At 38.5% G+C, this 14,210-nt stretch overlaps 1 protein-coding gene across 7 annotated transcripts in view; it reads right to left on the reverse strand.

The window, feature by feature from the left end:
• Window positions 1-14,210, reverse strand: part of CARMIL1 (capping protein regulator and myosin 1 linker 1) — a 192,670-nt gene that overhangs the window by 47,906 nt on the left and 130,554 nt on the right. For all 7 annotated transcript variants that reach the window (XM_015617094.2, XM_015617093.2, XM_015617089.2 and 4 more), the window contains 5 exons: window positions 12,236-12,304; window positions 7,796-7,889; window positions 5,542-5,640; window positions 3,700-3,828; window positions 3,308-3,439 (listed from right to left, as the gene is read on the reverse strand). In XM_015617094.2, the coding sequence (XP_015472580.1) occupies window positions 3,308-3,439; window positions 3,700-3,828; window positions 5,542-5,640; window positions 7,796-7,889; window positions 12,236-12,304 (523 nt within the window). The remainder of the gene's footprint in view (window positions 1-3,307; window positions 3,440-3,699; window positions 3,829-5,541; window positions 5,641-7,795; window positions 7,890-12,235; window positions 12,305-14,210) is intronic.

The raw sequence follows: 14,210 nt of genomic DNA on the forward strand, positions 1-14,210 counted from the left end.
AAGAAACAACATTTCCTTGGAATGGTGCATTCTTTGGAATGCCTAGATCATACCTAGGCATTTGCAAATTGTAGAAAAGTAAGAACTGTACCCCTTAAAAACTCTACTGATTTCCTTTTTCTTCTCAATCCCATACCACGGGTGATTGCAGATTCAACTCCATTTTATCAGAGCCTTTTTCTCTTTGCACAGCCCTACCATAGCTAGCAATTTCCTTATGCAGACAATGAACAAGAAAAAAACACCACTGCTGCATAAAAATTTCAATGATTCAAAGCAGCATCTTTCAGACTGTAGCTTTTACAGTCTGAAAAAAACAGAGCAATAAGAAGCAGCCACAGTGTACAGGAAAGTCCAATCTTTGTAACATTTGATTTAGAGTTATAAGGGACAACTGCCATTATAGCTAACAATATATCTTGTTGCTGGGTTCTCAAGATGCTCTTTAAGAACACTTCCCACACTTCCTCCTCCAATCCTCAAGCAGATTCTGGGCCAGCATGACTAACGAAGAGACTTTCAAGCCTCTGTGGCCATATCCCCATGGGGGATGAAGAACTTAAATGTTAGAGGAAACTGAGCCAAGGAAACTACTAATGGAGTTCCTGACACATCCATTTTTTTCCACAGCCTTTATTCACTGGTGCAATTGTGTAGTTTATTGGGAAGAAATTCCCTGGCCTCTCAAGAGTTACTGATGAATCACAATCATAAAAGTGATAGGCTTGCTATGTTGAATTACAATTGCAGTTTTAGCAGGGTCTTTCAAAATGGATCCTTTTTTTGAAAAAATGCTCTGTTAAAGCATCACTGGGAAGTAGCACGAAAAACAAGACCTTCCCTGAAATTTCCAAAATCAATTTTTACTCAAAAAACTTAGAGAATGTGCAATTTAAAAGTCAAATAGAGTTTGGATCTTATCTTTAATTGTGCAACTTAACATAATTTCTTTAATGGTGGATTTTAGCTGTTGATTTTACATGACTTATCTACAGAAACCTTTCCTCATCTCTTAATTCCATGCCCAAACCTTTCACTGATGGAAAGCCATAGCTACCAATACTGACTGTGAAAGTGCACACATTTCAGGCACAAGGCTGCAAGTACCAGTCACCAGGTGAAAGAAATGGACAAAGCACTACCCACAGTTAAAGAATCTTAACTTTCTGGAGAAAGATACAGTGAGGAAAAGGACTGAAGAATGATGATATAAAAATGAAAAATGGGACAGGTGATGGAGCCAACAAACCCTTTGCTCTAGCACAAAATTTAGGAAGAATATCTTGAGCACTCCTGTCGTTACAAAACAATTGTGTTTGTGTAGGTTCCACTTGTCTTGCTTGTTTTCCCTTGGGCCTTTGCTGACTGAATAAAGCATCTCCAGGTTCTGTGTGTCCACACTGACACCAGCAGGAGAAGAAAAAGGTCTTGCTGTAATTTATCTTCTGCTCAACTCAACTCACTCCAATATATTGTTTTTCCTTACTCAACTCCTTTCTTCACCCCTCTTCCTTCCCTTGAATTTAAAAAAAAATAAATTAAAAACAATTAAAAAAAACAAAACCAAACTAATATTTACCTAAAAAATGTTCATTGGCTTTAACCAATTTCCAAACTTCTTTTTAGGATCATGCTGTGGTTGCTATGGGAACTAAAAATCAAAACTCCTCTTACAGCACACAGGAATTTTCCCCCCAACAATTATAAAAAGAATTGTCCTCATGTGAGCTTCCTTATCTATTTTTATAAATAATAAATTGTTTATTTATTTTTTGAGTTTTGAGTTGACCTAAGCAACTGGGAGAAAAAAATAATTTTAATCCATGTTCAACACTTCCTCCTCTATGCATAGAACTTAAAGGAAAACCTTTCCACCTTAAGTGAAAATTAATAAAAATGTGTGTTGGAGTCATAAAGAGCATTATGACTTTATAGTTTCTTGTCAGCCACTTAAATTTGAATGCCATACAGAACAAAAGTAAATGTAAAAGTTAGAATGCTTGAGCTAAAGTGCCTTTTGCCATAAATGCGTAAAAGTATAAATGGAAAACACATTAATTCAGGAACATTTCAAATGGTGAAGAGGCTTTTTTTTTCATCCTCTGTAAGACTCTCCAAGATGAACTTATTTAAGTGCATGAGCCCAGCATGAAGGGCTGACCTGACTACTCCTGTCCCAATAATACCCCAGAAGTTCTACTGGGAAGAATCTTATGGATGAATCACTTTCATGTCTGCAAAAATCTTCACCTTATTTCATATAATGGGGAAAGGGAGAAACATACTAAAAATAGAGCACCATTTTCCCCCTCATTAACTTTTTAATTTCATAAAAGTAATTAGTAATATGGCATTATTATCATTCTTCGTTATATTTGCACCGACTGAAGCATTTTCATGTTTCAATTGAAAGATCAAAGAATCTGAAGATCAAGGTTGTAAGGTGTTTAAATACTGCAGAACACAGGCAAAGCAGCTTAGTCATAAACAGAAGTTGGATCTGAGATGCCCCAGAGCTGTATTTTTAAATTCATCCACTTCCACAGAGATCCCAACTGTCGTTAAAATTTCTCCACCTTGTTTTCTTCCTGGACTGATACCTTTGCACATGCTGTATGCACGGCTCCTCTTTGCTTGTTGCAGGGGAAAACAAACACAACTGAAAGTTCAAGTTTCTGAGCAGGAGCTGGCTGAGCACGCAGGTGAGAACATTTACACATCAATGACATCTACCTCGAGAACTGAGGTTTGACAGACAACTTGTGAGAAGATTTCCTGTATAGCTGCCTGTACCAATTCTTTGGGTACTCTCAATACCTACAAGTTACCCAAATCAAATGGTAAAGTGTAAATCCTGCATCAGGGTCAAATGACTACTGAGGAAAAAAATCTGCAATGGAGTCAATAAAAAAGCAGCTTTCACTCTACTAGGACTCCTTAACTACTGAGCACTTTTCTCCAGTGCATGAGGCTTCTTAGGGTGCTTGAGAAATGTCTTAATAAAAGGCTGAAGGAGCAACTGATTAGTCTTCCCCTTCTAGCAGATGAAAAAAGATGATAATAAACAGTATATGCTCCTTCTGCCCTCTGAAAACACTAAAGCAACTTTTTATTTTATTCCAACTGGGGAAAAATTCCAAATAACAAGGCCCAAAGTTGTACGAAACTAATAATGGGAAGACAGCTAGTTTACATACAAATCTACTGAGAAGAAAAATGAAGTGTGGCACATTTGCATTTAGCAACAGAAAACCTCAGATTTAGTTACTTCTGCATGTGAGAGATGGTAACACATCTATCCACAGACCTTAAGTTGCTCGTCCACTACCCTTGTGACTTCTCCAGCCATGGATTCAAGTGTCTCTTGGATTGGATTGGAGAGTGAACCATTTGCTCCTGCCCAAGAAGCTCCACCGAGGTGATACAGATTTGGTAAGAGCTGTAAGACAGGAAGAGTATCCTCAGAAAATAGGCTCATCTCTGTCTTCAGACCAGGACAAACAGCAGGAAATGTCTTTGGCTAAATCAAAGTCTTCATAAATTAGAATTATCTTACAATTTTAAATACTACCTATAGCTGGTCATCTGAAGAAAATACTCTTTTGTGACACATATTATTATTTTCACTGCCCAAAAAGAGAAAAGCTACAAGCACACAGAACTGCCCTCAGCACTGCCAGCATGCTGGGAGAGGCTTACTGTTTTGGAGTTCTTAGCATCTCGCATCAGCCGCTCTGCACATTTGACATCCTCCTGTATAGCATCCACACCACAGTTTCTTAAAGAGTTGAGATGATCTTGCACTTTTACACATATTCTGTCAATCATCTACTTGAACAAAAGAAACACAAAAGATAAAACATCAGAACGTTGGTCAAACACAACCTTAATCCAGTCCAGGTAGAAAATCAATAGTAGAATGATGAGATTTGCAGTGACAATATACCAGCCTGAAAAGGCATGGTAAGACCTTGGAACTATGTCAATACTATTGAAGGAAAGAACTACATCTCATAAAGCATTAAAAGCCCTAAGCAATGCAAAGATAAATAAAACTTTACCATCAGGAAAAATAAATGCTGCGGAATATTTCCCCCACAGTAACCTCCAGGATAACTGTAAATAATCAACAAGTTATCCTATTTAAGTGTTACTCTGGTTTTTGGTTCAAATTTAATGCTAAAAATGCTGTTGATGCACCTAAGACTAAGGTCTGATGGTCTCTGAGTTGTTAAGAAGTACAGACAGTAAGAGAATCCTCTGTTACTACCCATTCAACAAACTAACAGCGATTTCTCCAGTCTAAGCACAATGCAACTGCGCAGGCTTCTGCAGTACTCTCTCAAAATTTAAATATTCCTAGTTGCAAGGGAATTAAAACTATCAAAGCAGAAGTCTCCATCAGACATTTCACAGTGGGGTAAATGGAACTTAATCTGTACCCACAAGACAATTCATTCAACATGCTGCAAATGCAGGGCAGGTGGTATATCTGTATCTTACAAGACAAACCACTAAGAACGCCTGACACATAGTCAGCTTTGATTAAGATATATGAGGCAGGGAGATATAATAGTTAAAAGTCTTTATCAGCCCACTTAGCATGCATTAAAACCGGCTATTTGACATTTTGAAGCAACATCTGAGTGCACGCACCATCATATGAAGTCTACAGTGCTAGCATCTTATATCATTAGCAATGGGAACTGAAATAATTTCACAGCAGGCTTCTTTTCAGATCCACATGATTCCTTCTCTTCAAAGGGTTTTGGGTGGGTATTTTTTTACAAGTACAAAAAGCTAATTAATTATTAGACAGTGGAAAGTCTCATTGGGACATCTGGACAGGAAAAAAATACACTCTGGGAATAATAATGCAATTCTATCATACTAGAGAGTCTTTTTTAGCTCTCTTTTAAAACTGTTTTTAATATCCATCCTTATTGTACCCAATTTAACACAGAAATCAGTGACTTTATTTCAAAATAACAATAAATTACATTTCCTGAAACTTCATGTGTATGTGGTGTTGAAGAAAAGCACAACTAAAACCAACAAGCTGTAAAAAAAATCTAAACTTATTTCATATAGAGATTATTAATTTGGGGGCAGAAAGTAGCATTGGAATGGAATAAACACTAGAATAAAACAACTGCTCTTGCAGTTTGTAGTGCCAGTATATCTCCAGATACCATTTTCTCTCTCAAGAGGTTAGAGCACAATGTCAGGTTCCAGTATTGAAACACTGTCCCAATAAATTTTAAAAACACAGGTAGAGCACAAGCAAGCCAAACTGTTCCTGGTTTCAACAATAGTTTACTTGGTAATATCTTGAGTCTTTCTCTACACAGTACTGCTGTATAGAAGACCTTCATCTCACAAATGCTTTGCTTCCAAATACATTGCCATTGATAATTATTATTTCTTGGGAAACAGTATAACCCATGAGGCACATCCTAAAAGTGTGCTCAGAATGAAAGAGAACTTCCTTCCCAAGCAGATTTTTGGCACTGAGACGTCCATTAAGTAACAAATTCTCACCTGCTGCGTGGTGCTAGTGACAATGCCTTGCTGCAGCCGATATGCTTGCTCCTGTAGGTACTTCCTGGTCTCGTGGTTACGAAGCAAGTAGTTTTCTATCTAAAACAAACAAACAAATAAAAACAGAAAAAAAGTCAGATTAGGAAACCAATTTGACTCCTCACATTGTAATTTGCTTTCAATTTTGCTGCCATGTCAGAACTGGGGACTAACAAGAAAAGCAGCCCAATTATTTGTGTATCATCTGCAAACTTTCTTTTGTCTGCCTTGGCGCTTAATAACCACATCGGCAAATACTAATTCACTCACAAACCAATGAAACATGGTTAAACATTGTGCTTTTGCCAGTGCTTTCTGAAAGAGTATTCTATTTTGAACAATTTAGCAGGTTATGCTAACAAAGGACTAGATCCTGGTTTGAGAAATATTTGAAGGGACTCAACAGGTGTTGAGATCATGATGACTCAAGATATTTGATTCATTTCTTCAGGATGTCTTTGGCCCACTGCAAAGACACAGATTTGAATAGCAGTATGTCTGAAGAGAAGATAAACTGCTTAAAAGCATCTTAAGAGACAGTGCAGCCTCAGATCACATGTTGGTTAATTAGAGCTAAGCAGTACAGAAGTGCTCTTTAGAGACAAGTGATCCCTACTTTCAGGCCACCACAATTGTCAGCAGCAGTAAGCACCCACCATCAGCCAGCTCTGTGGCACACAGACTAACCCCCTAACCCTACTCTATCACACTCAGTGAAGGCAGAAACACCCATTGGCAAAGTGCTCAAGGTTCATCAAAGGGGATGGATCTGCTCTGAAAGAGAGAGGGGAGGAAAGGATGAGTGGAGTGGCCACCAGGCTGTGAGGCTGAGATCAGTGGGGATGGTCACCTCTAAGGTGGCAGCAGCAGCAAGGATTGCAACACTGGGCCACACCCCAAAGCAAATCCCTGGGTTTATGCAGTTTGCCCACCCCAAGCCCTGTGTACTGCAGAGACACCAGAGCTCAGGAGGGTGGGTGTTGTGTCCATCAGTCAGTCAGTGCAGTTGTCCCAGCAGCAGGCTCACTCCATGCAGGGAGGCTTGCATCCCTACCTGCAGGGAATCACCTGTGTTGTGCTCACAGCACTGCTGCTGATGCTGGTACCTTTTCTAGGAGGGAACCTCCTTGTGTTGTGCAAAGAAAGCTTGAACAACACATTGAAACGAACTCAGGGTCTGTTGTAGCAACTTTGATATGAATAAAAGGAAAAGTTCTTTGTACATAGCACCTAATTAACAGAATTTTAATCCCTGTGGGCAGCAACTTCCCAGTAATGTTTTTCAGAAATGCACCTACCAGTCTAGACATGAACTTGGCCAAGTACAGTCTTTCTATGAGATGTAAGAAATATGTCCATCCCCCATGAATCAGATTTTTAAAAGCAGAATTTAGATAATTTTCATGCATCAAAGAAAAAGACAGTAACTACCAGCACTTATCCCCGTGATACTCAAATTACTGAAAATAAGGATCACAGACATTTGCTTTTTAACCACAGTTACCTGTAAGAACAATTTATGATGTTTTTATGGCCTTACCTTGGCTGAAGGAAAACTACTCATTAAGGAGATGCTCCTGATTGAGCAGGAGGCTTGTTTGGAGCTCACAAGATTTATCATATTAAAACTCAGCTGGGAGTTTTATAACTCATGCAAGTGGAACAGATACAGATACTGTCAACACCTTTTCATCCAAAAGAACATGCTGGTGCAGTTGCTTACTTAGGGCAACACAGTGTGTGAATTTTACATGTACAATATAAAACACAGGCAGTAAATATTTTCATCCTCCCTCAAATTAAAGAGCACCCTTTGTCTTGTACAGAGCTGACTGCACTTTTTATGCCAATTATAAAAAGAGTGCACCATTAATTCTACACATTTGGTAATACCCACAGGCACATATGTAACCAATATGCAGTTTCTACCCTCTCCCTTTCACAGGCGCACAGCAATACCAGGTCTAGTTTGCATTTTTTTATTTATGACATGCTGACACTACACCACCATTGCATGCCATTAGCCTTCACTCCCAGCACTCTGTGGAATAAAAAGCTCTTACAGGACTTGATTACTATATATATGTCAATGCAAACCAAACAATCCTTCAATCCAGCAGAGAATTTTTATTCAGCCATGCATGAAGCCTCAGTCACTTAAAATTACTATATTTTTGCTGGTTTTATTTCTGTTTGTTGGTGGCATATGCAATACCTTTTGCAGTGCCTCTTCTGTTTTCTCAGGGTTTGTTTTGAGTGCTTGGGAAGCATCATTCATCGGTATAGGCATGAATCTCAATGTGTAATTCCTAAAGAAAAGAAAAAAATGTGGTGAAAGTTAATCTAAATATTCTATCTCTTTATAATCACTGTACTTCTTTATGAAGAATAACCTAGAAGGGAGAAGTAAAGTGTATCCAGCTTGTCTGTGGAAGGTACTAACAATGTATTTTTCACATTTTTAAGTGGAATAGCTGGAAGCATACATGCTCTTTTTTGCTGCTGATTCTTCTTCACTGCTAGACAGAGGGGTAGATTTTGAAAAGCAGTTACACAATTGATGCCCACTGGCTGCTGATTAAGAGCCCAGCTGCCCTCTCTACCTCTGTGCACAGGGTTAGATTAATTTCATGTATCTAAACAGAACAGGGAGTATCAGTGGCTGCTGGCAACTGTATCAGATCTAAGACTAAATGAAAATATTCAGTAATAGGTAGCAACTATGAGACTGAGTTTTAGAAATTTACCGTTTAATAACTTTGTGTTTACAACAATTTGAAGACACTTGCTGAATTTTTAATAAAAAGCTGACAAAACAAGCATAGCATCTCCACATTGCTTTATGCAAACAACTGTTTCCTGCATTTTCCTTATTTGCTTGCAAAATATTTCTACAGCTTTGTCCATCTGCTGCAATAAGAGATTAAAGACAGGAGTTTGGTCCAGAGTCAAAATTACAGTTTTACTCTGAGAACGCACACTGACATGACACAGTTATACTTAAAATGCTACCTAGAGTGGTATGTCCACACAAGTTCAGATTTGAATAAATGGGGAAAAAAAAAAAAAAAAAAAGAGCAGGAAGTTCTTAAAACCTGGAAAGAAAATTATTCTATTTTCAATTAATCCTTTATTTCCTGCAAACATCTCTTTCTCCTCCTTCTGCAAACATCCCACTAACCATCTGTTCCTATTCCATCCAGAGTTACAAAAATATGTTTGGAACCCTCTATTTTTGAGCAGTTTAAAGTGGGCAATTTCAACTGAGTCACCACCATTGATGGCAGCAGACCACTCACTCCTCGCTGAATGCACCAATTCCAACAGCAGACACCTTATACAGTGTGAAACTCCAAGCTTCTTTCACTTCTTCTCCCACCAGGTGCTTGGACACATGCAACACCACGCTCTGAAGGGCAGTGTCCTCCTGAAGCGCAAACACGCCGATTCCTCACCGACACTACCCAACATTTTACTTGAAATGGTGCTGGAACACCTTTATGTTTCCTCCCCAATGCAAACACGGTGATGTATAGCTGCCAGTGGCAGGCAGTCAAGGTCCCTGTCCTTCTGCAGTGCCCAACTGTCTACTGCATCAGTCAGAAAATTAACTCTTCTTTCTAGTTGTCTTGTCCTTGAAAAGAACATCTGCAAACTATACAGACCCTGTTATGTGTCCTCATGTAACACTAACCTGTGCATAAACGGCTGTCCACCACCATGGGGAGAATTTTTAAATGTCAAAGATACTGAGCTCAAAGACAGATAATTACGGAACTTGGTGATTGCCTGACAGGTGGAGTTATTTATTTAGTTTAAAAAGAAAAAAGAAGGTCGATTTCTAAGGATCTCTGCAGCTGTTTGACATTTAATACACCCCATTCATTGAAATCTGTCATTGCCAGCTCTCATGCTAGCAGTTATATGCTAAATTAAATTTAGTCAAAGGCTTAGTGCACCCTCCCTCACACATATGGACACACAGAGTGAGAGGAGGGCAAATGAAAGGTGAGGAGATTGCATGGACACACAATCACAGAGGCAAAACTTTAGAAGACCACCACCCTAAGGAAGGAAGGAAGGAAATCCTCTCTACTTGGGTTGGTTTCAGACACACAGTATTATTTTCATCTCAGAATTAACCAGCCCTTAGGGGAAAATACCAAGAATTTAAAGCTCACTTTTCAACTTTATCATTACGCTTTGTTTTTCTCTCTGTTTCCTTGAAGCCTAAAATACTCCTCCATTCTTCTTTTTATTAACACTCCACTTGTCTCTTGTAAAGGAATACAATTTCCTGAAAAGTCAATAATCCAGTAATTTCCAAACACATCAATATACTTTGCAGAATACCTATATTTAAAGGATGTTCAGTTTAAGAGAGGTGCTCAAAGACTGTGAAGAATGTCCCAAAAGAGGTCCCAAAAACCTCCTCTTCTACCTACAACATGTGTGACAACAGTCCTACATTTCATCACATTAGTTCCCCTGCAGTAACTTCTGATTCACACACTACATATGCTCTCTGCTGCAGTGGAGATTTTACTTATTAGTTTTTTAAAACCAGGAATAAGATCATCTGTTTTTCAGGTCAGGGTGTGTGAATTTCACATCACTGCTAAGGGAAGAATTTACAGCACTCTAACAAACACCAGCATTTCTCCTCAGATACTAGAACTTCAGATATTTTTTCAGTCAGTCCAGACAGAAAAAAAAAATCTTTCAGAAATGAACATGAGACAATGCTGTAGAGTCCTGCGGCACAGGGGGCTCTAGGCTGCAAATCACATATTTATCTTCATATTAAAATTACAGAGATACAATGGCCAAGCTGAATAGGATGCCTACTGTTCTCAAATGCTCTCCTGAACTGACACCTGTAAGGGACTCTTCAGAAAATCATCTCAGCACCTCACACCTGGGACACCCACGGGGCAAAGTCTGCCAACAGCCATGCTCCTGGAATTCCCTTGCTGGAATAACTTTTTTAAACAACAATAAGCAGATGAAGAAAAGCTGGGAGAAGGGGAAAGAAAAGAATCTTCCAATTACTTCAGCCTGTTTTAAAGTCTGTTATAAATCCCCTCAGCCCATACTTCTAAAGTCTACCTTCTTTGTTGTGTGGTTTGGTGGTTGACTACTTTTCTTAAGATTGAAATAACACATAGAACACATATCCTCAAGCATCTTCAGTATATTTTGTTCCATTTTGAGCAATAGCTCTTTACTACAGAATATTGATGGGTATGTATTTTTAGGAAACATATGGTGAAGCATGTTCTCAAAATGTCTTCAAGATGGATTGTTTACAGCCTAATTGTTTTCAGCCAGTACGGACAGTCCCTCTCTTCATGTTTAAATCTTTGTTGCTTGCGGCTTAGTTTGTGATGTTACCAACGTTTCTGACAATTTGAAAATGTTTAAGGCAACATAAAATGACCTCAGCTTCCAAGTTAAATAAATGAGATGCCACCCTGAAAAAGTACAGTGTCACATAATTAACTGTAGCATTGCAGGGGTGTTTTTGTTTAGATTACCTGATTTTGCCTCAGGATTTCTCCCGCTTCTCTAGTTACTCATCCAAACACTTCGGAACAGAGAAATAAAGCTAATGCTAACAAGAAAACAAGCGTATTTCTTCTTCTACCAGACTTCCCCATGCTATTGCCCTTTAACAGAAATGTCTGCAAGTTGACAAATAACCTTTGCAAATTCACTACTATTGATGGAATCACTGAAAGATTATTTGCTTAATTATACATAATTTATATAATTTCCTACATCAGTACAACTGAATTAATTTCAAAACCGAATATATAAACTACAATAGTTTCATAAAACAAGTAACTTTATAAGCTCTAGCCTCATGACCCCTACAAGGGTCAAGACGCTCCCTTAAGTAGTTACACAGTTCTACAAGGTAACTTGCTGAGAACCTAGCAATTGTAGGTTACATTCACTTTCCAAAGAGAGACTTTGCTCCTGTCTGAGGTATTTAATAATGTGAAAAAACTTCAACTGCTGCTTAATTTAAATCTGTAATTCTTCTCTCTTAAGAAAAGTAATAATAACATATAAAGAAATATGATGGAGATGGAGAGAGATTAAAGCAATTTAACATCTATCACTGCATATACTCAGCAAAATACTAATGGCTGCATCTGTGAGTAAACTCATGGAAGCAAAATGACCCAGACCACGGCAATTACATAGAAAAATTGCAGTTCCTGAGATCATCACTATTAGTTTCAACTTGCTAGGGAAAGAAAAAGAGTCAGACCAAAAAGGCCTACTTCAGTAATTTTCTGTCATTATGTACAGCTTCATTCACTAGAATAGAATTTCTGAACACTATCAACACAAGAGTATGCAGAAAAGGGAAAATATTACCAAATTCAGAATTTTAACACTAAGAGCAGAACTCAAGGACCTTAGTGCTGAGAGCAGAGTATGGATGAAAGAGCCACAGAGCCTCTTCCCATCCTTTTGAAGGATGTGAAGTCATGAATTTTCCTTTAGATTAAACATCCTGATGCTTAAAATTGATAGCACTCAGCATCTTCAAGATCATATCGACTGCGGTGAGAACTGCAGCTGCTCAGATCATTCAGGATCTTTGGCCTCTTCATCAGACATTCAGTTACTTGAGACTTACTTTTCCAGTGCCACAGCTATGTCCTGGAAGCCCTGTGCAGTGATGTTATTCTTGTCCCATATTACAGTTCTGAGAGGTAGTGGGAAGAGGAAAGAAAAGTGTAAGTTAAACAAGAACCACCAAATAAACCCATAATGAAACTCTGCATATTGAAATAACACACTGCTGAATATTCAAAATTGCAGAAGGCAGCACTTTAAAAACTTGTCTTTACTTACATGCTAAATCCTTGAAATAACAGAAATTATGGACAAATATCCAAAATCCAGTTTCCCTTACTTTAAAGGGGACTCTATTATATTTTCCATCATTGACATAAGAACCTTACTTTTCCAAAACACAATTAATAGAAAGATCTGGACATAAATTCCTGATTTTTTGAGGAATAGCATCAAAACCAAAGTTCAAATGTCTGCTTTGCAAGGCCATACTGAAAAAAACCAGAAAATTGCAGTAACTGGTCAATCTCTGTTCCACATACGCTATGTGTATTTTAAAAATTCATGCCGATCAGAGGTCAAAATTTGCAGGCTATTAAACATTGAACCCTCCACTGGGCTCATCACACTGTTCATATGATTCCACATGCAACACAAGTAGCTGCCAATATACACCATTAGGTTAGGTGCATAAATTGTAGCTCTTTTGAATACACAATAATGATAAGAGTGATCAAGCCTTCCCCTCCTCCCCCAGTTCAGACCACTCAAGCAGACTGTCTGGCAATTTACAAACACATGTTCAAAGATCTCATTAGTAGGCAGAAGAGACAGACAAGCAGATAAATCTTGCTTCTGCTAGCGCACCAGTTGTAGCTGCTCTTAAAAAAAAAAGGCACAAAATCAAACAAAGATTTCTGGTGTTTAAAAGAGAAAAAAAAAAAAGATAGATGGCATGCTTTCACAAGTATTGACATCCTTCTGTTGTTGCAGAATTATCCCTCCATTTTTTAGATGAAAGGTAAGAAAGAGAGGAAGACAGATTCTACACTCACTCTGCAAACATCAGATATGCTAAGGGTCAAATCTTGAATATTTTTGCCTCTGGAAAGTATGTTTATATTTCTACCTGGGTGTCATTTTATAGCATTTTTGGCAGAGCCAGTTACCATTGCATTATTCAGCCTGTAATCACACCACAGACTGTGGTGACATTATGTCAACTGTGACATTCAGCATACTGTGAAACGTTTCAGTCTGCCACCCTGAAATGTATCAAGACTTTATTTTTTCAGATATTGTGGTCATTTCAGGTTAATACATTCCATAAACCTAAGCCACCCCTCCAGTGTTTTCTTGACATTTTTAATATTCAGTTTGGGCATAGCATCACAAAGGCCAGAGGATCCCTGCCTCTGAACAAAATAGCCAAAACTGTTTGGGGGAATTTCTTCCAGGGAACAAATACTTGGAGACCAAGAAAAAAGTTACACTGACAATGCACAAGGAAAGTTCATCTGCACAGTCTGACAAGGAGGAGAGAGGATTATCTTTACTGATGAGGGTGACATATTTAGAGGTCCCCATCCAGATTTACGCAGATTTAAGGTTTTACTGTTGTGAAACACATTCTGGATAGAAAAAAAGTGATATTCTCAAGCCATCAGTGCCAGACATGCTAAAAAGCAGTGAAGTTGTTGGGCAGATGAAGTTGCAGAGAAGATATGCCAAGGTCCATCAACACGGTAGGAAGGGGAGAAAGGAAGGATGGATGGTCCATGCTGCTCCCCGTTCTGAATTCCACATGCTCTTAGTTCTACAAATTGGCACTTCAGAAGACAAAGAATAATTTACTTCAGTTTCCTACCCAAGTATTGGAATTTTCTCTGCTGGGAAAGCCTCCAGTAAGAAAGAGAGAGCAGAACAGAAAAGAGTAGCTAAGCACTAGAATTGAGCTCCCAGGGACACTGTGGAATCTTGGGACTTGCAGATCTTCAAAACCTGCCTAGACAAGTTCCTGTATCTTTAAAGTTGGC

The sequence above is a fragment of the Parus major genome, chromosome 2, assembly GCF_001522545.3.
Source record: "Parus major isolate Abel chromosome 2, Parus_major1.1, whole genome shotgun sequence".
NCBI lineage: Eukaryota > Metazoa > Chordata > Aves > Passeriformes > Paridae > Parus > Parus major.